The sequence below is a fragment of the Eubalaena glacialis genome, chromosome 7 (assembly GCF_028564815.1).
Source record: "Eubalaena glacialis isolate mEubGla1 chromosome 7, mEubGla1.1.hap2.+ XY, whole genome shotgun sequence".
Taxonomy (NCBI): Eukaryota; Metazoa; Chordata; class Mammalia; order Artiodactyla; family Balaenidae; genus Eubalaena; species Eubalaena glacialis.
In genome coordinates, this window is record NC_083722.1 from 59,644,457 (window position 1) to 59,668,077 (window position 23,621).

Genomic DNA, 23,621 nt, shown 5'->3' on the forward strand with positions numbered 1-23,621 from the left:
TTAATTTAATTTCTGTTTGAAGACTTACCTATTCTGGACATTTCATGTAAATAAAACCCACATTAAAAAATGTGACCTTTTATGTATGGCTTCATTCCCTTAGCATAATCATTCATATTTTTGACATGTATCAGTACTTCCTTTTTATGGCTGAATAATCCATTGTATGGATAATACCACATTTTTTAAATCCACCATTAGTTGATGACATTGACTATTATGAATAATGCTGCTAATGACATTTGTGTACAAGTTTTTATGGGGACATGTATTTTCATTTCTCTTCCATATATACCTAAGAGTGGAATTATTGGTTGACATGATAACTTTGTGATTAACTTTTTGAGGAACTGCCAGACTGTTTCCCACAGTGGTTTCCCCATTTTACATTTCCACTGGCAATGTATGAGGGTTTTAATTTCTCCTAATCCTCGCCAATACTTGTTTTTTTTCTAGTTTTTTTGTTTTATTTGCCTGTTGGTATGAAGTGGTATCTCATGGTTGTTGCTTTTGTTTTTTTTTGTGTTTTTTTAATTGTGATAAAATACATGTAACATAAAATTTACCATCTTAACTATTTGTTAAGTGTAGAGTCCAGTGGTGTTAAATAGATCATAATGTTGTGCAATCACCACCACCATCCATCACCATAGTTTTTCATCTTGTAAAACTTGAAACTATATCCATTAAACAATAATCCCCCATTTTAACTTTCCCCAGCCCCTGACAACCACCATTCTACTTTCTGTCTCTGTGATTTTGACAGCTCTCCTAAGTATTTCATGTAAGTGGAATCATACAGTTTTTGTCTTTTTGTGACTGGCTTATTTCACTTAGAGTAATGTCCTCAAGGTTCATCCATGCTGTGGCATATGTCAGAATTTCCTTCCTTTTTTAAGGCTGAAATAATGTTCCATTGTATTTATATACCACCTTTTGTTTACCCATTCATTTGTTGATGGACACTTTGGTTGCTTCCATGCTTTAGCTATTATGAGTATGTTGCTATGAACATAGGTATACAGATATCTCTTAAAGACCTTGCTTTCAATTCTTTGGGGTATATACCCAGAAGTGAAATTGCCAGATCATGTGGTAATTCTATTTTCAATTTTTTGAGGAACCACCATATTGTTTTCTGTAGCAGCTGTACTATTTTACATTCCTATTAGCAGTACACAAGGGTTCTAATTTCTTCACATCCACATCAACACTTTTTTGTTTGTTTGTTTGTTTTGGATAGTAAGCCGTCTTAACAGGTTTGAGGTGATAGCTCATTGTAGTTTTGATTTGCATTTCTCTAGTGATCAGTGAGGTTGAGCATCTTTTCATGTGGTTAATGGCCATTTGTATATCTTTGGAGAAATGTTTACTCAAGTCCCTTGCCCAGTTTTGAATTGGATATTTTGGTTTTTGGTTGATGAGTTTTAGGAGTTCTCAATATATTCTCAATAGTAATCCTTTATAAGATACATGATTTGCAAATGTTTTCTCCCATTCTATGGATTGCCTTTTTCACTCTGTTAATATTGTCTTTGAGTCACAAAATTTTTAATTTTTCATGAAGTCCAATTTGTCTATTTTTTCTTTTATTGCTGTGCCTTTGGTGTCATATCCAAGAGATCATTGCCAAATCTAATGGCATGAAGCTTTTGCCCTGTGTTTTCTTCTAAGAGTTTTATAGTTTTAGGTCTAACATTTAGGTGTATTTGAGTTAGTTTTTGTATATGCTGTTAGGTAAGGGTCCAACTTCATTATTTTGCACATTGATATCTAGTTTCCCCAGCACTGTTTGCTGAAGGGACTGTCCTTTCCCCATTGAGAGGACTTGGCACCCTTATTGAAAATCATTTGACCATATATGCAAAGGTTTATTTCTGGGTTCTTTATTTTGTTCCATTGGTCTGTATGTATTATATGTATGTCTTTATGCCAGCACCACACTGTTTGATTACTTTAGCTTTGTAGTAAGTTTTAAAATCAAGAAATGTTTGTCCTCTGTCTTCATTGTTCTTTTCGGGATTCTTTTGGCTATTAGGGGTCCCTTGAGATTCCATATGAATTTTAGGGTGGGTTTTTTACTTCTGCAAAGAAAAAAAATCATTGGATTTTGATATGGATTGCATTGACTCTGTAGATCACTTTGGGTAGTATTGTCATCCTCCAGTCTATGAATGACCATGGGATGTTTCCATTTATTTATGTTTTCTTTAAACAGTGTTTTATAGTTTTCATCATACAAGTCTTTTACTTCATTAGTTAACTTGTATTTTATTCTTTTTGATGCTATTGGAAATTTTTTTGTAATTTCCTTTTTGCATTGTTCATTGTTAGAGTATAGAAATGCAACTGATTTCTGTGTGTTGATTTTCTATCTTGCTATTTTGCTGAGTTCATTTATTAGCTCTAACAGTTTTTTGTGTATGTGGAATCTAGAGCTTTCTCCCTATGAGATCATATCTGTGAACAGGGGTGATGTTATGTCTTCCTTTCCAATTTGGATGCCTTTTATTTGTTTTTCTTGCCTAATTGCTCTGGCTAGAGCTTCAAGTACTATGTTGAATAGAGGTGGTGAAAGTAGGCATCCTTGTCTTGTTCCTGATCATAGAGGAAAAACTTCAGTCTTTCACCATTGAATATGTTTGCTGTGGGTTTTTCATGTATGGCTTTTGTTATATATTAACATGTAATACATGTTATTAAGTATGTAATATATTTTATACTATATACTAGTACATAGTATTTTGTATATTAATGTTATTTATACATTTTTTATACATGATATCTTTCAGTTGGATGAAGGTATTCCTCTAATTGGACTCCTCAGGGAAGGCCCATGAGTATCATATTCCTCAAGTCCTAGCATGTTTAAATCTCTTTTTTTATTGTGTCATATATGAGAGTTTGGCTAGATGGAAAGGTCTAGGTCATTTGTTCTTTACTTGAATTTCTTGGAATTGTTGTACTATTATCATTTTGCTTTGTTATTGTCAAGAACCTAATTTTATGTGTTTCATAACAAACATGATCTTTTTTTCCTGAAGTAATAATTAGTTTTTTCTCTATAGCATTGAAGTCTAATAAATTTCCTAGTATATGTCCCAAAGTTGACACTTCTGGTAATGATGACCCCTTTCAACATGTATATTGATAATTTTTATTTCTGGAAAGTTGTCTTTGATTATAGTTTCAAATATTTGTTTGTTTCACTGTTTTGTTTTTCTTGGATCATCTTCCTGTTTGTTTGAATTCCAGTTCTATCACTTGGGGTTGTTTAAACCTCCCGAATATCTATTTCATCAACTATAAAATGGAAGTAATAATAGTACCTACCTCATATGGTTTAAATAAGTTAATGCATGTAAAGGTATAGAACATTGTAGGAACACAGAAAGTGATGAGTACATGTTTGTTATTACTTCTGTTGTTACTGTCACCAAAAACAGAGCTAGTGCGATAGAATAGTACTTAGAATAATACTTATTACCATATTGCCTCCTATAGTTGTGGGGTTTTGGGTTTTTTTTTAAGTTTCCTCCTGTGCCTTTGTAATCAATCCTCTCCTTAACCCGTATTACTTGCAACCACAGATCTGATTTCTGTCTGTATGTCTCTGGGAGTTTCTTTTCCAGAATGCCATGTTATAGAAGCAGATAGTATGGGGTGGTCCTTTGTGTCTGACTTACTTCATGTAGCATAATACTTCTGAGAGTCATCTATGTTGTTGCATGTTTTAGTAGTTTGTTACATTTTATTGCTGAGTAGTATTCTGTTGTATGGATGTGCTATAATTTATTTTGTTTTCCAGCTTTTAGTAATTATGAATAAAGAGGCTATAAATATTTGCATACAGGTCTTCATATGGAATAAATTAGTATTTCTCTTGAATAAATGCCTAGGTGTGGGATTGCTGGTTTGTAAAATAACTACATGTTTAATTTTATAAAAAGCTGCCAAGTGGTTTTTGCAAGTGACTATCATTTTGCATTCCCTTCATCAGAGTATGAAGAGTTGCATTTATTTTGTTTGCATCACCAGTACATAGTTTGTTCAGATTTAACAGTTTTGTAGTGGTATCCCATGGTTTTAACTTGCTTTTCCCCAATGACTAATATTATCTTTTCATGTACTTATTTCCCATTCCTTTTCTTCTTTGGTGAAATGTCTGTTCATATCTTTTGCCTATGTTTTGGTTGGGCTGTTTGACTTTTTATTACTGAGTTGTAAGAGTTCTTTATGTATTCTGGAAATAAGTCCTTTATCAGATAGATGTGTGTTTTGCAAACATTTTTTCCCAGTATGTGGCTTGTCTTTATTTTTTTAACATATCTTTCTAAGTAGAAATTTTTAATTTTGATCAAGTCCACTTTATCATTTTCTTTTTTATGGATCTTGCTTTTGGTGTGTCATCTAAGAAATCTTAGCCTACCCCAAAGTTACAAACATTTTCTCATGTTTTTACTTCTAGAAACTCAATAGTTTTAGGTTTTACATTAAGATCTGTTATCTGTTTCAAGTTGATTATGGTCTGTGGTGCAAGAAAAGGGCTGAGGTTCTCTTTGGGGAGGATATTGATACCCATCATTCGAACATCATTGTTGAAAAGACTCTCCTTTCTCCACTGAATTACTTACTTTGATAGCCTTGTCAGAATAGGTTGACTGTATACACGTCAGTCTATTTTGGGATTCTTCTGTTTTATTGAGATCTCTATATATCTATCCTACACCGTGTTGTCTTGAAATCAGGTAGCGTGAGTGATTTAACTTTGTTCCTCTTTTTCATAATTATTTTGGCTGTTCCTAGTCCTTTGCTTCATATAAATTTTAAATTGGCTTATCAACATCTACCCAAATGAGTTGAGATTTCTGCTTTTATTGGGAGTACATTAAATCTATAGATAGTTTGGGGAGAATTGTTATCTTAATATGAAGTCTTCTGATGCATGTACATGGTTATCTCTTTTCATTATTTTATTTCTCAGTTTTGGCTTTAATTTTTCTAGATTATAAATTAGTCATTTGAGATCATCTCTTCTAATACAAGCACTTAAAGGTATAAGTTTCCCTCTAAGTGCTGTTTTAGCTGCACTGCACAGATTTTTTTTAGAAATAATATTTGCATACCATAAAATTTACCCTTTTAAAGTATACAATTCAGTGGCTTTTAGTTTATGAATAAAGTTATAACACAAATTCCAGGGTTGTAATTTTCTCACTTTTAAATTTTTCAATATTTTAATATACTCCCTCCCCTATTCACGTTTTAGAATAGGACCCACCTTGTTATTTGACCCTGTCCAAAGGTAAACCTTGTCAAATTTGGCATGGTTTGGGGGAGGAGATTGGAGTGTATTTTGTCACACATGTGCACTGTAACATTGAATTCAAAACAGTGTTTCATAGTCTGTTAGAAGTCTCATACAGCTCTAAGTGCTGTAAAACTAAGAGTGTTTTCTCTTTTCTTCCTCTCTCCCTCCCTTCCTTTTTTTTGTTTTGTTTTTGTTTGTTTTACAATTTCCCCAAAGATTGGACGTCACTTGTAGTTTGTTTTAATGTACTAACAGAAATAGAAGCCCATTTTGAAAGTGAAGAATTCCTTGAAATAAGCTCTATAGAAAGCATACTGTTAAATTTGAACATGGAGATAACTCTTTTAATACAGAATTACCTATAATGTTTAATACAGAATTACTTATAATGGGACTTACGTCTATCATTTCTTACTCAATTCATCTTAAAGATGACCCTTTGCTCTTGGCATAAGTATTTAGAGCTTATGTTTCTAAAATTTTAAATTCTGTTTTCTGAAGGTGCTAATATATTTTGATTTTTCAAATGAGCATGTAAACTCTTTGATTAGTTTTTTTAAGACAATAGAGATATGTCAACTTTTTGAACCTTCATTTATTGCACATTGTCTTTCCAGTTCAGAGTAATTGAGAATTTTACTGACATATCATTAGGCCTTCTAGAAATTTTAAGAATATAAATTTATTGAAGATATGATTGTGGTATCTGAAAATTTCTAGATAATGATAAGTTTTCAAAAATGGATGCTCATAATTATATGTGAGATATAGATGATCACATTCAGATGAAGAAAAAGTACAGATTAAGGTGTTATGTCTAAGCAAACCTACCATATAAAAATGTAGACTTACTGAACAAATTTATTCTTTAGTTAAAAATCTTAATTTGTTGATATTAATCATTTTAAGATAGAAAATATAACAAATGGAAAAATAGAAGTTCCTTTTAAGATGATTCTTTTTACTAAAAACTATATAACTAAAAAAAAAAAAAAAATCAAAGCTATTCCTAAAATGTATGACTACTGTCCAGTGTTATAAATGTAATATATATTAAGTGGATCCAAGTATCTGTATAACCTCATTACTCTTTTTAAAAAATAATCTTTGCTTTTTGTAATACAGGTTTACTAAACATTTAACCTTTTTTCATTCAGCAGGAACATTTATAAACTTTATTATATCAGTTGCTTGTTTGTTTTTTAGGTAAAATCTGTAAAAACTGGGTCAGTTTTTTGGACGATGTGCTGCTGCTTGTCATATTTCTATATGGTAAGATTTCATGTTTCAAACTACATGAGGGCAAACAAGTCTTTGGCAGCTGGATCAGTGCCTCCTCTTCATCATTCCCCTCTCAGCCAGGGCTACTTCTCCACTTCGTTTCTCCTGCAGTCTTTAAGATCTTTTGTTTAATGTATTCTCTTTCCTTACTACCACTCTCTTTCCTACTCCCACCTTCAGGGCCTGGTATGGACTTTTACTTTAGTGGGGAGGGCTAATACTCAACCCCTCAACCGTAATACTTGCAGCAAGTGAAACAAAAACTTTTCTTTCAAATGTACAACTTTTCCTAAATAATGGTCACATTCTCTAGGTTAACCTGTAAACTACTTAACATAATTTTTTTCAACAGATTACTTAAGATTGGGGTTCAGTATTACCTCTTTAATCTCCTGCCGTTCTTTTCCACACCACAGCCTATATAGTAGTCTTATGCTGAAAATTAATAATAATCTTAAGTAACTTTTTTTTGTTTCTTAAACAAATGTCATGGAATTTGTGCTTCCATATTATCCATGCCCGTTTTAAAGTGGTTAAAGGTTAGGACACATTCTGTGCAGTTGTACTCAATAATAGCAAACCCATTCTCTTTCAAGTTTAGACTGAAATTTTGGAAATAACCAGAAGTCCTTCAGTTAGAACTGGAACTCAACCAGAGTAATGTTGTCTTTGGTGAAAAATAGCATATGACTGTAGCAGTAAACTGGTGTTCTTATATGAATTGTAAACTGAAGGCCATTTCTTTTAAATTGTTTTTATATATTTTAGACAAGGGCAGCATTGTTAGAACATGTATGTTAACATATAGTCTCCTAAGGTGACTGTTGGTACAAATGGTTCTTTTAAGCTTTTAGTTATTAGAGAACATGCAAGAACTTTGATCTTGACTGACCTTATTGCCTATTACTGAATGTACTTAATAAATTGTATTGGTTTGGAATAAACATAATCTTTAGAATCTTTATTGATTTAGACCAGAACATAACATACTCAATTGTCTGGTAAATAGAATTATTCTAATTTTGTGCTACAGGCTAAACATTAAACTGGGATCTTGATTTGTATCCATTGGTAGGAAGAAATTTATACCCAAGGTAGCACCTTTTGTCTTGAGGATCACAAAGCACATCCAGATCATCTGAGTATTCCTTTTAGTTGTTGACTAATGCTAACATCCATTGTTCTTATTCTTAGTGAAGTTTCTTGCAATGTATTTATCATCAAAAATGGAGGGAGTAAAAGGGTTTTTTTTCTTTTAAAAATTTATGATCTATATTCTAAAAGTCTATCTCCATGACAGTCTTTTTATTGCCAATTCACAAATTATATTGTTCTCAGTGTTCTTATAAGTTTAATTTAATTTGACCATTTCTCCAGTGAATATATAAAAGTGTATTGGATTTATGGTATTGTGTTGTTACTTATCAATAAAAATAAAGAATATAGGTTATTTGTAGGTTACAAATCCATTTTTAAGCATCTCAAAATTGCTAAAAATCCTAGTGTTTATATTTGCTTATTATATGTTTAGACTGTCATGACATGTCGTCACAAAACTTATCTATTTTTAAAAGCAAGTATATAAATTATTTAACTTAGCATTTCTTTACTCATAGGTCTCTGCTTGGGGTGGTTATGTGTTTATTATCAACCTTATTCCACTGCATGTATTTGTGTTGTTACTAATGCAGAGATACAGCAAAAGAGTCTACATAGGTAAGTGATTTGACTTCTGATAGCTGTCAACTTCTAAGAGGTGTTTCATATACGTTCTTTTCATTGAACAGACATTTCTGTTAGGTTAGTAGTATTCATGAGGAGGTAAAAATAATTTTAGATTTATTTTGCTTTTTGTATTAATAAGGAGGGTCAGGCATTTTTACTAAGTATGTTGTTATCAACTTTCCCTTAATGAGTTTTTGTCGAAATCAGTCTAGATTTAATATTTGTCAACCTTTTTTTTTAATTCGGGGGAATGGGCATTTCTATCATTCACATATACACTTTGTTCAAATTCAGCTTACTCACTGTAAGAGATTAAGGATCCTTAACAGTTTAATAAACTTTTGAAAGCTCTTTCTGTATAATATACAACGGACTGTCTTAGTCCATTCTAGCTGCTATAACAAAATACCAGAGACTGAGTAGTTTATAAACAATAGAAATTTATTTCTCAGTTTTGGAGGCCAGAAAATCCAAAATCAAGGCACCAGAATGCTCACATTCTTGTGAGGGCTGTTTTCCTGTTCCACAGCTGGTACCTTCTTTGTCCCCACCTGATAGAAGGAATGAGCAAGCTCTCTGGGGCCTCTTTTAAAAGGGTACTGCTCCCTTGGAGCCCTCATTACCTAATCACCTCCCAAAGGCTACCTCCTAATACCATTTCCATGGGCATTAGGTTTTCAGCATTGAATTCTGGGGAGAAACAAACATTCGGACCCTAGTAGAGACTGAGTATTTTCTCTACACAATTTTAATTTGCTCTACAGGTTTTAAAACAAATCTTTTGAATAAGATGCTTAGTAATAGATGATGTCTCAAATCTTAGAGCGCATTTTCTATGAGAGAGACAGAACTTCTTTGGGTTGAATTAATCACAGAGAAGTTATGATCTGAAACCAGTGTCTTAGTAAAATAATATAATTCCATTATAATAATGTTGGAAAACAGTAACAAAAAGATATAAATCTTATTTACTTGATTAAAAAACAGTAGTTTGGCAGTTTCTCAAAAATTTAATCATAGAGTTACCGTGTGACCCACAATTCTACTCCTAGGTATATACCTAAGAGAATTGAAAATATATATTTACTTTGTAACTGCTTAGGATGTATCTCTGTGAACTGTGTACTATATGCTTCTGTTATAGTCCTTACAATATTTTATTGTCTTATTTTCTGTAACAATTTTCCGTGGATTCTTTGGGATTAAGGTATATTAAAAGGGAGACTACGATTCTGGGACTTCCCTGGTGACGTAGTGGTTAAGAATTCGCCTGCCAATGCAGGGGACATGGGTTCGATCCCTGGTCCGGGAAGATCCTATGTGCCATGGAGCAACTAAGCCAGTGGGCCACAACTAAAAAAAAAAAGAAAAAAGAAAATATATATTTACACGAAAACTTGTACTGTAACATTCATAGCAGCATTGATTATTCGTGATAGCCAAAAAGTGAAGACAAACCAATGTCCATCAACTGATGAATGGATAAAGTGTGGTACATCCATGCAATGGAATATTATTTGGCAATGAAAAGGAATAAAGTACTGATAACATGCTACATCATGAGCCTTGAAAACATTGTGCTAAGTAAAATAAGCCAGGCACAAAAGGCCATATACTGTAGGATTCTTTTTGTATGAAGTGTCCAGTGCAGGCAAATCCATAAAGACAGCAAGCAGATTAGAGACAGGAAGTTGATTTAGTGGTTGCCAGGGGTCTGGGGAGTAGAGGAGTGACTGCTAATGGGTAGGGGGTTTCTTTTGGGGGTGAGCAAATGTTCTGGAATTAGACAGTGGTGATAGTTACACAGCTTTGTGAATATAATAAAAACCACTCAATGGTGCATTTTAAAAGGATAGGTTTTTTTTTTTTAGTACAAATTATATCAATTTTAAAAAGTTAGAGTATATTAATTATATTTACCATTTCAGCATACTTTATAACAATCACCACTGAAATAGTACATCTGTATGTATCAAGTTCTTGTTACATAGCACAAACTGTCCTAATTTCTTCACATGTATTTAACTCATTTAGTCTTCATAACCACACTGTGAGGATAGGTACTATTACTATCCTCATTTTACAGATGAGGAAACAAGAGAAGACATAATTTGCTCAAAATCATGTAGCTAGTAATGGCGCTGAAGCCTGAACTTAGATATTTTGGCTCCATAGCCCGTAATGCAAAAAAATCACTGTAACTGTGTGCCTGCCATATAAATAAATACCTTACTGGGGAAATATATCAACCTATGATAAATCTCTTTACCCTGAAAACACTGTAAACAATCATTGGAATACAGAAAAGAAGATGACAGATTAAACAATAACTCTCGGCTTTTTGTTTTGGAACTATACAAGGAAAAACATTTTAAGTTAAATGGTTATGGGGAGGAACTAAGAATTTCTTTGTTTAATTTAAAAAATTGGGGTCCTGAAAATGTAATGGTCAGGAGAACAGAGTTAGGGAGAAGATTGAAGGATAGACTTTTGTGAAATGCCCCTGAATCAGGAAGAGGAAGAACTAAAGGAAGAGTTAGAAGTAGCCAGATAAATACATTGTTAAGGAGGTCAAATGGGAGTATTTTCTACTTAAAAGTTTAAAGCATGAACAGTGACCAAGTCCTCTTAAGTGTTAGCACTAAGATCAAGTAGGATGAGAGTTGAGAAAAGACCTTGTATTTGATGAATAGGATTTCTCTGGTCACTTTAGAAAAGCATACAGTTAACACTGCTTTGGTTGGCTCTTGAGAGTATAAGAATATTAGAAGAGCTTTTCAGAGGGAACAAAAATAAAATGGGTTAGGGATGTTATGGATGTGTATGAAGTTAGATTAGCAAAGTCTTAGATAATTTCATGGTGTTCAAATTCTCCACCCCACCCTCCTTGTTTATATTTAGCTCTAGAAGTTCCCAAGGAACATCATCTTATACTTTCAAATTATATTTCTTTGTTTTTTTTTCTGCTGTACTATCCTTGATTTCATTTTAGGTATCAGTACAAAGTATATTTGCTATTTTTAAAAGTTGTGATTGTCTCTCCACTCAGGTGTTTTGAACAAGTCGCTTCTTGCTGCTTTTACAAATAGAGCTTATAAAATAATAGTTTACAAGACTCATTCTCTACATAGTTTGCAATGAACAGCATCCTGGAAAAAGAAAAATTATTTTTCTCATCATGTGTATCTGTTAAGTTAGTCATTGTATTTCTCTCTGCTGGTCGAGAAGAATCCGTGGAGGGTTTTTTTTATTTTTAGTTTTTGGGGGGCGGGGGGGCAATCTTATGAGCTTCAATTTCATATGTTTCTTACCATTTTTCACCCTGCTTATTTACCAGCATTCACAGTAGTCAAGTAATCAAGCAGTAATAAAGTATCTTTATTAGTCAAAAGCTTCAACAGTCTTACAAGCCTTTAATCATATTTGTTAATAATAAAGCAAAATTGGTTGAATTTTAAAGTATTTCCTCACTGTGTTTCTTTTGGTTAGTACTATTTTGGTTGAGAGAGACAGGGGATGGCAAAGGAATATTTTGCTAGACCTTTCCATCATCACCCAGGAGATAAAACAACTCAGAAATGGTAAGGTGATTTAATGGTGGATCAAAGTTAACAGGAATATAATATTCACAAAACCTTTTCTAACTTTATTTAAGTAAAAGGAAGTATAGCAGTACTTTAAAAGCATGAAGGGTACTGTCAATGTAAGTTGTTTAGGCAGGTACTTAAAGGTTAGTTTGGGGAACAGCAGGAGCTTCTTGAAAACTTGACATTCTTTTGGAACTCGAATCAGGCCTTTCAGTGCCTTTTATTTTATAGAACAATTCATTTGTACACCTTAAGTCAAGGACAGTGGTTTGTTTCTTCTCTGTATCAATCTGGTCCCACCCCATACCCTTGGATTAAAAAAAAATAAAGTACTTTTTAAGAATTTATTTATTTATTTATTTTTTTAATTTTGGTTGCGTTGGGTCTTCGTTGCTGTGCACAGGCTTTCTGTAGTTGCGTCGAGCGGGGGCTACTCTTCATTGCGGTGTGTGGGCTTCTCATTGCAGTGGCTTCTCTTGTGGAGCACGGGCTCTAGGTGTGCTGTGTTCAGTAGTTGTGGTGCGCGGGCTCAGTAGTTGTGGCTGGCAGGCTCTAGAGCACAGGCTCAGTAGTTGTGGCACACAGGCTTAGTTGCTCCGCATGTGGGATCTTTCCGGACCAGGGTTCAAACCCATGCCCTCTGCATAGGCAGGGGGATTCTTAACCTCTGCACCACCAGGGATGTCCCAAAACAAATAAAGTACTTTAAGAGTGAAAAGATGTTTAGGTTCTGTTTCAGAAGATTACTATTTGTCCCAAACCAAAGAGATTTTCTTTGGTTAAAAATAACCAAACAGAATAACAGACTTCGTATGTATCTTCCTAATGGTAATTTGGGGGGAATTCTGACACACTCTATGGTCTGCAGTAGTGAAGGCCAGTAACTGTACTTCCACAGGATGGCACTGTGATGAACATTGTCGTGATGTAATAAATGATTTACTACATTATTGGTCTTGTGCGTTTTCTTAGAGCTTACTACTTTGATGGAAAGCTTTATTCGTCTGGTTTAAAGGGTAAGAAAAGTAGGTTAAGATGGATGGATAGAAGGTTGTGATAGATGTAGATAGTAGTTTGGTCAAATTTCATAAAGAGTCCGGAGGAAGAATTGGTGGAGAATGATTGCCATGTGTTTGTGTTGTTGAGGTCTTTTGAGAACATTAGAGAATGGTACAGGTGTTGTCAACTGCCTCTTCAATGCCCATGTCAAGAAGAGGAGCTCTCTCCCTCTAAGTTTTTATAGAGCCAGGGTTTTTTCCACTAATGTCACATGTACTTGCTTCATTGTATTGTGGTTATTTGTGTACATCTCTGATTTCCCCAATTAGATATCTAACTCTTAGAGGATAGGATTGATCTTAATAAGATTTTGTATTTTTAGAAAGTCTTGACCATGATAGACATAAACTTAATATTTGAATGAATTAATTAAAGAGATAAGTTTTAAACACACTGTTTGATGCTCTGGTATAAAGAATGGAGAAAAACTTGTTTTCATTTTGCAGTGGAGATTGTGTTTATTTTTAAGAATTGAAAGTTACTTCACTATTTCTTAATACTCAAGTATATCTAATTCTTATTTTCTTTGTTTTAAAACATGGGTTTGTAAATGGGATTTAAATTGAGGTATGGAGATGTATATCTAATTTTACAGGTTCAAGAAGAAGGGCAGTATTAAAAGCAAGATGAGCTTGTGACATTTTATATTACTTGGCAGGCAATCCTGAATTTAATAGTGTTAAAAAAACAAAATTCAACTGAGTAAATTTTAAGTATTTAATTGGCTTTATGAATGATTCATAAGTTGAGCGGCATCACATCTAGCCAAGTAGAAAGGAGCTCCAAAGAGCCTCAGAAAGGGAAAGATTTTTATAGGCAAGACAAGGAAATTCACAAACAGAAATGCCTTTCAGGCTTAGGTAACCTACCTATTGGGGAGGGAAGGGTCTGTGTGTCAAATTACCTCATCTTTCTTTGGTGAGGGCGGTTTAGAAAGAATTACCTCATTGGTGCTGACCAGAAAATTCCACACTGACCAGTTAGGATTGCATTCCTGGGGAGGGTTGTGACTGCAATTAAGGTTATGAATTAAGTTTTGATTTTAGCCCAGGTGACTTGGGGCCTGTCATTTCTTTAACAATGGAAATATTGGTGTGTTAAAGAGTGCTGTGAAGTAGAACATATATCCCCCTATGTAAACATCTCAGTATCAATGATCCAAAAAAGATAAAAATAGGGAAGACATGAATCCAGTTCTCTGAAAAGGAAATGGTTATCTTTGGATTATTGCATATAGCACATTTATCAGCTTTGTATCATTGGTGCATGTAAGTAGGTATAAATGAGGTTAATTTGGATAGAGGAATATTTATAGGAAAAATATTGTTTAGAACTTGTCTGTTTCTGTTAGTTCAGATTTATTTGACATTAACCTATATTTACAAAGTAATGTTTACAAATTAAAGTCCCACCTCGCCTTTTTTATGTTTGCCGAGATTGAATTTCTTTTTCTTGAACTCATCTCCATCTTTTTATTAACTTGAACTCCAGTGCACCTACTTTTTTTTTTTTTTTAATTTATTTTATTTATTTATTTTTGGCTGCGTTGGGTCTTTGTTGCTGTGCGTGGGCTTTCTTTTGTTGCGGCGAGCGGGGGCTACTCTTTGTGGCAGTGTGCGGGCTTCTCATTGCGGTGGCTTCTCTTGTTGCAGAGCATGGGCTCTAGGCGTGTGGGCTTCAGTAGTTGTGGCTCACGGACTCTAGAGTACAGGCTCAGTAGTTGCGGCGCACGGGCTTAGTTGCTCCGCGGCATGTGGGATCTTCCTGGACCAGGGCTCGAACCCGTATCTCCTGCACTGGCAGGCGGATTCTTAACCACTGTGCCACCAAGGAAGCCCTAGTGCACCTACTTTTTTATAAAATGTTTTCTTCTTCACTAATGACAATAATTGCCTCTGTGAAGTTGCATAAAACTGCTGAAATGAGAATATTACCAGGTTTAGTCTTCTCTTTTTGGATATGCCTGGAAATGAACTTGAGCAAATCCCTGAGAGAAAACTTCATTGATAGTTTCCAGGCAAGTGATCACTGAAATTTTTATATTACCAAGCACAGTATAGTCCCATTTGAAGAGACAGTATGATGTGTGTACCCATCATGTATATGTGTGCCGACCATGCCTTCTAGTGATTATTTCTGGAAAATGTGGCTTAAAGGGAAGTAAATGGGCTAGAGACTTTCACTTTTTACTGTTTTTTTTTTTTTTTTTTCTAAACAATACATTACCTTTACAATTAAGAACAAACGAAACAAACAAAAAAGAACAAACCAGTAATCCATGGAAACAGATGCAGATTTGTGTTTGCCTTGCCCTGGGATAGAGGGGATGGGGTGAGTATGAGGTTTTCTTTTGGGATGATGAAAATGTTTTGAGACTAGAGAGGTTTGGTGGTTGTACAACATTGAGAATATACTAAATGCCCCTGAATTGTTCACTTCAAAATGATTATATGTGAATTTGACCTCAGTTTTTTTTTAAAAGACTTTACTTTTTTGTTCAGTGTATACCATTTGTCATATCTAATCCAAATTCTGTGGCAGTGTTATATAATATTCAGTGTTCATTTGTGTTTATAAGAAAGAGAAATCCAGCCTCAGAGAATGTAAGTAGACTTAACTATAATTAATACACATAAATGACATAAGGTTTTCTCAGGCTTGGCCTTTCTAATTGTGCCTTTTTTTTTTTTTTTAATTTTTGGCTGCGTTGGGTCTTCATTGCTGCGCGCGAGCTTTCTCTAGTTGAGGTGAGCGGGGGCTACTCTTTGTTGTGGTGCGCAGGCTTCTGATTGTGGTGGCTTATCTTGTCGTGGAGCACGGGCTCTAGGCGCGTGGGCTTCAGTAGTTGTGGCACACTGGCTCAGTAGTTGTGGCTCGCGGGCTCTAGAGCACAGGTTCAGTAGTTGTAGCTCACGGCCTTAGTTGATCCATGGCATGTGGGATCTTCCCAGACCAGGGCTTGAACCCGTATCCCCTGCATTGGCAGGCAGATTCTCAACCACTGCGCCACCAGGGAAGTCCCTCTAATTGTGCTTTGTGTGTTCAATATTTCTCCAGGGTTTAATTTCTCAGCTCTAGGTGTCTAAAAGGCCTGTTGATCATAGAATCTTAGCTTATTATTATTGGGGCGGAAGAGGGGAGGGATCTACAAATCTTGTCCAAACTCCTCATTCTGTTGCGAGGAAACAAACTTTTGTTTTTAAGTAGTTGTTCAAGGTCACACAATGACCTTGTTCCCATTTTTTTTTCTAATTCTGCCTCTGTGACTCTTCGTCTGGGTGTCTACACAGACTGATTTGTTAAAGAAACATACTGTTATTAGATAACCCATCAACCAAATTGGTTGACAGTTCAAATATATGTGACATAGAAATTCTTATTTATATTTACTTAACTCATTGCATTTGTGTTCCACTGTCTTATTGAGGGTAATTGTATTCTAACACTAATATGTCTGGAAAGTACATTGTTGGATGGGTTACTTCTGCAGCGTCCTCTAGACAGCTGGTTCTCTATTAGCTTGAGGTCATCAGAAACTTTATACATTGGTCCTTCCTATTACATTTACTTAAGCTTCTTATCCTTTTTCTAACACTAGTCATCTCTCATCAGACAGCTTGGAAGACAACTTAACATTTGAACCATTAACACATAATTTACCTTCTATAAATGGGTTTCTTTTAAAAGCAAATAAGCATTTTTTTTAAATAGTTCTTTAAGTTAGTTGTAGGGTATTTTTATTTATTTATTTATTTATTTATTTAATTTATTTTTTTGTTGGTGTTGCGTCTTCGTTTCTGTGCGAGGGCTTTCTCTAGTTGTGGCAAGCGGGGGCCACTCTTCATCACGGTGCGTAGGCTCAGTAGTTATGGCTCACAGGCCCAGTTGCTCCACGGCATGTGGGATCTTCCCAGACCAGGTCTCGAACCCGTGTCCCCTGCATTGGCAGGCAGACTCTCCACTACTGCGCCACCAGGGAAGCCCCAAATAAGCATTCTTTCTTAGCTGAGTTGAGTGAAGGGAAGCATATGCTGTGCTGTACAATGTGTAGCATACAGATATGCCTGCTGTAACAGTTCTCTTGCAGTCTTTTTTTTCTAATAGAGTACTTTATTTGCCAACAACTAAATATTGACTATACTTCATAAAGTATGTGAATAAGCTTTATAAATGGAATAATCTTCACATTAACTTATTTTACATGAGTTTTAACTTCATTTCTAAATAATTTTTAATTACAGTGATTCCAAATACTTTCGCTGTAATCAGCTTGTCTGGTAGTGATCTGTGAACACCGAAATGCAAAAATAAGTCTGTAATACAAATTGTAGCCCCTCCCCAATTTACCTATACACTTAGGTTGATATAAGCCAAGAATACTACATAGTATATTCAGTGCCAAGAGCAAATAAGTTTCCTTTATTAGATCCTAATAAATTCAGTAACTAGTCTGTTTTATGGCTTGACTTCTGTGTACTTAGTTCTTTTGTTCTTTAATCACAGAAAACTTAGCGGATGGACGTAAGATTTTTTTTTTTAAACTGGTTAAGTACTGTACAAAAGTATTAGGAGACTATAAGTAGGGTGTGAATACTTAAAACCTTTTGAGACAATAGCAGCTATTCATATATGATGATGATAAGTATTCATTTGGTCATGCATACTTTGGGTTAATGCCAATAGGAATAGTGTTTACTTATATATTACATAGCTTCTTGGGTTATGTCATTGATTATTAATGATAGATTGAAAAAAAACTTGATTCCATTTTCAGGAGAGTAAAACAGCACCAGTCTCCTTAAAATAATATTTTTTAAAATGGCAGAAAGAATTTCACGATTTATAATGTATGATTAAGCATCAAATATGTATCAAATAGAATAGTCACTTCAGTATTCTATTCTTAAAATAAGTTCAGTTAAAACTTTGTTAAAAATGTATGAGTTCTGTATATATTTATGTTTGAAGTACTATTGGTAGTAGTAAATTATCCTTGTTTCCTATTTTGTCTTTATAGCATATAGCACTTTCTATATTGTGGGCTTAATATTATCCATGCAGATACCCTTTGTGGGATTCCAGCCAATCAGAACAAGTGAACACATGGCAGCTGCAGGTATGAAAAATATTTTTCTTTCTTCTAAAGAATCTGTGAAGGTATGACTGGCCGATCTTCAGTGGAATGAAGGGTTCTTTTGGGGTTTTGTAGTTGTTTTTAATTTTCATCATATTGGTTCTAAAACATCACTGCTATAAAATATGAATATCATAGAGTTTATGGAGACTTTCTGATATTGTGTGCCTGAAAGTGCCTATCTTGCCAGCTGTGACTGTTTTGAAAAAGCAAAACATCCTTTTTTGCAAACACTAAATAACATTTGCTTTGTATAAATTAAATAGGGTATCTGTACACTGAGTTACTGTATCACTGAGTTTTCATTTTACCAAATTTAGATGGAACATTTCATTTTTATGTTCCGTACATCTCACTAAAATATTTTATCCGTATCTACTAACTGGAATTAATGGCTTTCATATTGATTATAAGGTAATATAATTCCTCTCCCTAAAGCAGAGCATTTTGCCACCATTAATCTCGGTCACAAATAACAATATACAATGGGAGATCTGTGAATAAAACTTTATCACAAGGTGCATGATCCATAGGAAGTCTGTGGGTAGTTATTTTGTTTGTAGCATTTTCTAAATATCAGTATATTTAACTTTCTGAGACGATGTTCCATAGCTTTTATCATCAGATTCTCAGTAAGAATCTTGAACCATCTCTACCTCCCACCCAACTATAAACAGTAACCATATATCAGGATTCTCCTGATCCAGGTCATTTGTATCCTTCAGTAAATCTGAGAATTATTGTTTTAATGACGTTTCTTTATTTTTTTTCTTTTTTTCCTAGAAAACATGTTGCTAAAATATGGGACAAAGGGTGGAATTTAATGTGCTGGATAGGCTTCAGTTATTGAAATGAGATTTTTCTTGCCTGGTCCGTGTATGGGGAGTCTGATCATTTTGAAAAAAATATGTAACAGAATTTTTTGGATGTATTAATTGGTTAACTGTCATTTGACAAAAGTAATGTCAGATCAAATGACTAGTCTTTGATATGAATGGTACAAGGTATTGTAAGAAGGTCTTCCAAATTAACGTTTGTAAATGTCCTTGGTAAAAATGCTTTGTTGATTACTTATATGAACCTTTTCTTTAATTAGGTGTCTTTGCATTGCTGCAAGCTTATGCTTTCTTGCAGTATCTGAGAGACCGATTAACAAAACAAGAGTTCCAGACCCTGTTCTTTTTGGGTGTATCACTAGCTGCAGGTGCTGTGTTCCTTAGTGTCATCTATTTGACTTATACAGGTAGGTGTCATCCCCTGTAGGATATGAATCTTGTCTCTAGGTTATTGCAAAAGGTAATTCTTTTTCAAATTTTGTACATGTTCCATTTATCCTAGTAGGTTAAATATTGTGGTTTCTTTACAAACTGTATGAAAATAATAGTCAGAGGTTTAAATATGAATAGCACTACAAATTTTGATTTTTTTTTTTTTAACAGTATCTTAATTTTGCTGCTTCAGGTTCTGATAAATCCACTTTCAAGCATCCTTCTCTTGATGGATGAATAGGCCCAAAATGTATAAAATTCAAAGCTTCCGGTGTTAACAGTGCAGGTTTACCCTCCCTTGTGTACATATACTCTATCTCCTGCTTTTAAACAGTCAACCAAATCAGTTTCAGTCTGCTTCTGGATTCCGAGTTACTTTCTAATCCTGACTTTACTAGTCCCTAGAAACAGGTCAAATTCTTTCTGAAGGTATGCCAAATTAATGTACCAGCCTACGTCATAAAATCATGAAGAATTAATTGACAGGAATAAAAGGCACGAATGTTTAAAATCATCTTTGTGGACTTCCCTGGTGGCACAGTGGTTGGGAGTACACCTGCCAATGCAGGGGCCACGAGTTCGAGCCCTGGTCCACGAAGATCCCACATGCCGCGGAGCAACTAAGCCCGTGTGCCACAACTACTGAGCCTGCACTCTGGAGCCTGTGAGGCACAACTACTGAAGCCCTTGCGCCTAGAGCCCATGCTCCGCAACAAGAGAAGCCACCGCAATGAGAAGCCTGTGTACCGCAACGAGGAGTAGCCCCCGCTCAATGCAACTAGAGAAAGCCCATGCGCAGCAATGAAGATCCAACGCAGCCAAAAATAAATTTAAAAGAAAGAAATTTTTTTAAAAATTAAAATCATCTTTGTAATTTATCTAAATTTGGCATACTGGACACCTCTCACTTTTTAAAATTATCCAATGCTATCTTAATATCTTAGCTTTATTTTACTAGTCAACTAGAGGTTTAAGAGAGAATTGGAAAACATTCTACAATTTTATCTATCAACTTGTTGTATTTCTCTGGAAATGTAATGTCCGTGGATATTTTTTTTATTTGATCCCTAACCTTATTTTATCTGACTGCCAGCTGTGTGAAATACATTGTCACCTATTTTTTTAAAAACAAGAATTCTTTTCATATTAGCTTAAATTAATCCATAATAATCAATAAACATAAAAACAGTGAAAAGGCAGATTAATTTCCTCTACATTTTTCCTTCCAAGGTTACATTGCACCATGGAGTGGCAGGTTTTACTCATTGTGGGATACTGGGTAAGTGCATATAAGTTATTTGCCCTCATGTTATTTCCCTTTTGTCATCTGTTCTTTATTGTTAGTATCTCTGTCAATACCTGGGCAACATTTCTAAAGTATCTAGCATGTACTAGTTTAGTAAATGTTGTATTTTGTCTGTTATAATACCTGTTTGGAATTCACCTTTAGTGTGATATGTAAGTCACATTTCTGTTCATGGGCAACTCCTTATTTTAGTTTTATTTGTTAATACATTTCAGGTAATGTGTGCCATTTTAGTAATTGATTTTTGTTTTTACCAATGTATTCAAAGTTTCCATCTGTTAGTAATATTTAATTTTTAATCATTAAGGATAGATGCTATGTTATAGCATCTATATGCCGTAGATATGAAGAAAAATTTAACTTTCTTTTTAATACCACATTATCTAAGTTTCTTGATATTTTTTAACCTATCAAATATACTAGAGAATATTTGTTGTGCTTTTTAAGAGTGCTATTATAAAAAGAGTTAGTAAAAAAGTTTGTTTTAAATTAGCTGAATAATTTTTTATCTCAAGAAATGTTTTCCTAAGGATAAGAAAATATCTCTTGGTGATAATTTACTTCTCTCCCTTGATTCTGCTATGCCGTCTTTTTTGTTACTCCCCATGTGGCCCAATAAAAAACCTACCACAATTTATTGAACAGGCCTGCCCTTTGGTGTGATACCAAAAGGGCTCCTGCCCATGACTAATTAAAGGGCATAAGCAAATTATGTATGAATGGCTGAAGCTAACAGACACAAACTTCCAGAGATCAGCTTTTGCATCACCAGAGTTTGAGGGAAAACCCCAGTTGTAGAAGTTAGTTATTCTGATTAGGTTAAAATCCTAGGTTAAATTTTTGTTAGTCATACTTATTCTTGCTTTCAGACTTTAACTGACCACTTTGGAATTACAGGGAAAATTTGTCCTGTCTTTTCCATTTCCCTCACCAGCCTCTGTGCCATCTCCTTGTTAAGAAAGGTTTTGTGGCAATATGATATCTTATTGGATAAGGTATTTCTGCTAGTAATAAGTCCAGAAGATAGTGAAACTCGTTGATGCAAACTTAGAAAAGTACTAAGTTAAAACTGCAAAACAAATTCCTATTTGAGCAAAGATTTTTGTGTTAGAAGTCAGAGCCAACACTTTTATAACTGGTCTTAGATAATTCTGATTTTAGGAGGGGCATACTGGTTTTGGTTTTACCAGTGTGTATCAGATTTATTTCCACTCTAGCTGGTTACATTGGAATATAGTTTTAAGCAAGAAGAGGTAGGGATAGGAACCATATCTACAATCAGAGAAAGTTTATTCATCTAAAAGGAACTCCTGTTTTATCATTTACTTTTAAATAATGTTAACTTTTTTTAATACCAGGTATGCAAAAATACACATTCCAATTATTGCATCAGTGTCTGAGCATCAACCTACAACTTGGGTATCTTTCTTCTTTGATCTACATATTCTTGTGTGTACCTTCCCAGCAGGCCTATGGTTCTGCATTAAAAATATCAACGATGAAAGAGTATTTGGTAAGAGATTTTTAATAAATACTTTATTTTTGTTGAGATTATCACTGCACTTTAAAGTTTTGTTTTTCCTTGCTTGACTCTATGCATATTTAAAATAAACTTTCCTCTCTTACTTTGCATAAGTGCTTAACCAAGAAAAATTCAGTGAATTTGCATTATATATACTCTAATTATTAACTTTTCATTTTGGACTAGTGTATAAATTTTTCATTCAATTTATTGTTTTCTGAGAGGTTAGTGCAATTATAGTCTGTGGCTGAAAATTGGAAATTATAACTGTTGACAGAATAGACTTGACTTTATTTTCTCAGTTAAATCCAATTAAGTAGAAAGAAGTTTGCAGGGGCATCCATGATCCAAATTTCAGTGCAAAAGTACATTTTGTAATGGAATAAGAATCACCTTTAAGTAAACACCCTCTTGACTGATAGATTTGTATAATTTCCAACTTACAAGACTTAGATATACAAACTATTTTAAAGCCAGTGTTTAGGATCTGACATTCAAAATATAAATGGACAAAATAAACAGATACCAAACACTTTTATGTAATTCAGTCATCACAAGAAGTATGCCATGGCTGTTTTGCATTTGATAAAACCTGAAACTGAAAAAGCTTTATAATATGCACAGGGTCACACAAGCAAATAGTTTGTGCAAGTATGGGTCCTGGACCATGAGAGACACTCAGAAGTTACTGTTCCAGAGTGAAGTCAGGAGAGATAAAATAGCATCTGCATAGGTTCTAACCAAAGGATGACACTCCTTCTTTTCTGGTTTCTGTAGGTCAGTGGACTCTGGATAAGGCCATGTTAATATTGCATCATTCAAAAAGATTTTAGCTTAGACATATTGCCCACTCATGACTTAGCAGTCCCAATCCTAGGTATATACCCAAGAGAAGGGAGTGCATGTGTCCCATAAAGGACATGTTTAAGAGTATACATAGCAACTTTATCCATAATAGCCCCGAATTAGAAACATTCCAAAGGTTATCAGCAGTAGGATAAAGAGATTTTTATGTATTTGTACAGTAGAATACAACACAACAATTAATAAAAGAATAGCATGGGTAATTAAAAGAAACCAGTACAAAAGAGAACATTTTTATATAATTTCATCACTATGAAGTTTAAGAATAAGGAAAACTAAATTATTGCTTTAGAAGTCCAAATAGTGATTACCTTTTTGGGGGGGGGTGGTGAGGGGAGCAGTTATTGACTGGGAAGAGGCATGAGGGATTCTCCTGAGGAGGTATACAAATGTTCTGTATTTCGATATGGGTGGTAATTACATAGGTGTGTGCATATATAAAAATCCATTGAGATAAACAATATGGTATAATAAATGTATTTTTTAGTAAAGAAAAAAAATGTGAATTAGCTTCAAATGAGATAGGCACTCAAATGACTCAATAACTTTGTAAAGTCATATAGC

At 34.2% G+C, this 23,621-nt stretch overlaps 1 protein-coding gene across 1 annotated transcript in view; it reads left to right on the forward strand.

The window, feature by feature from the left end:
- STT3B (STT3 oligosaccharyltransferase complex catalytic subunit B) overlaps window positions 1-23,621 on the forward strand; it is a 97,421-nt gene that overhangs the window by 61,162 nt on the left and 12,638 nt on the right. The window contains exons 4-9 of the mRNA XM_061196453.1: window positions 6,518-6,583; window positions 8,209-8,308; window positions 17,981-18,079; window positions 19,194-19,340; window positions 20,596-20,644; window positions 22,030-22,184. Coding sequence (XP_061052436.1) covers window positions 6,518-6,583; window positions 8,209-8,308; window positions 17,981-18,079; window positions 19,194-19,340; window positions 20,596-20,644; window positions 22,030-22,184 — 616 coding nt within the window. The remainder of the gene's footprint in view (window positions 1-6,517; window positions 6,584-8,208; window positions 8,309-17,980; window positions 18,080-19,193; window positions 19,341-20,595; window positions 20,645-22,029; window positions 22,185-23,621) is intronic.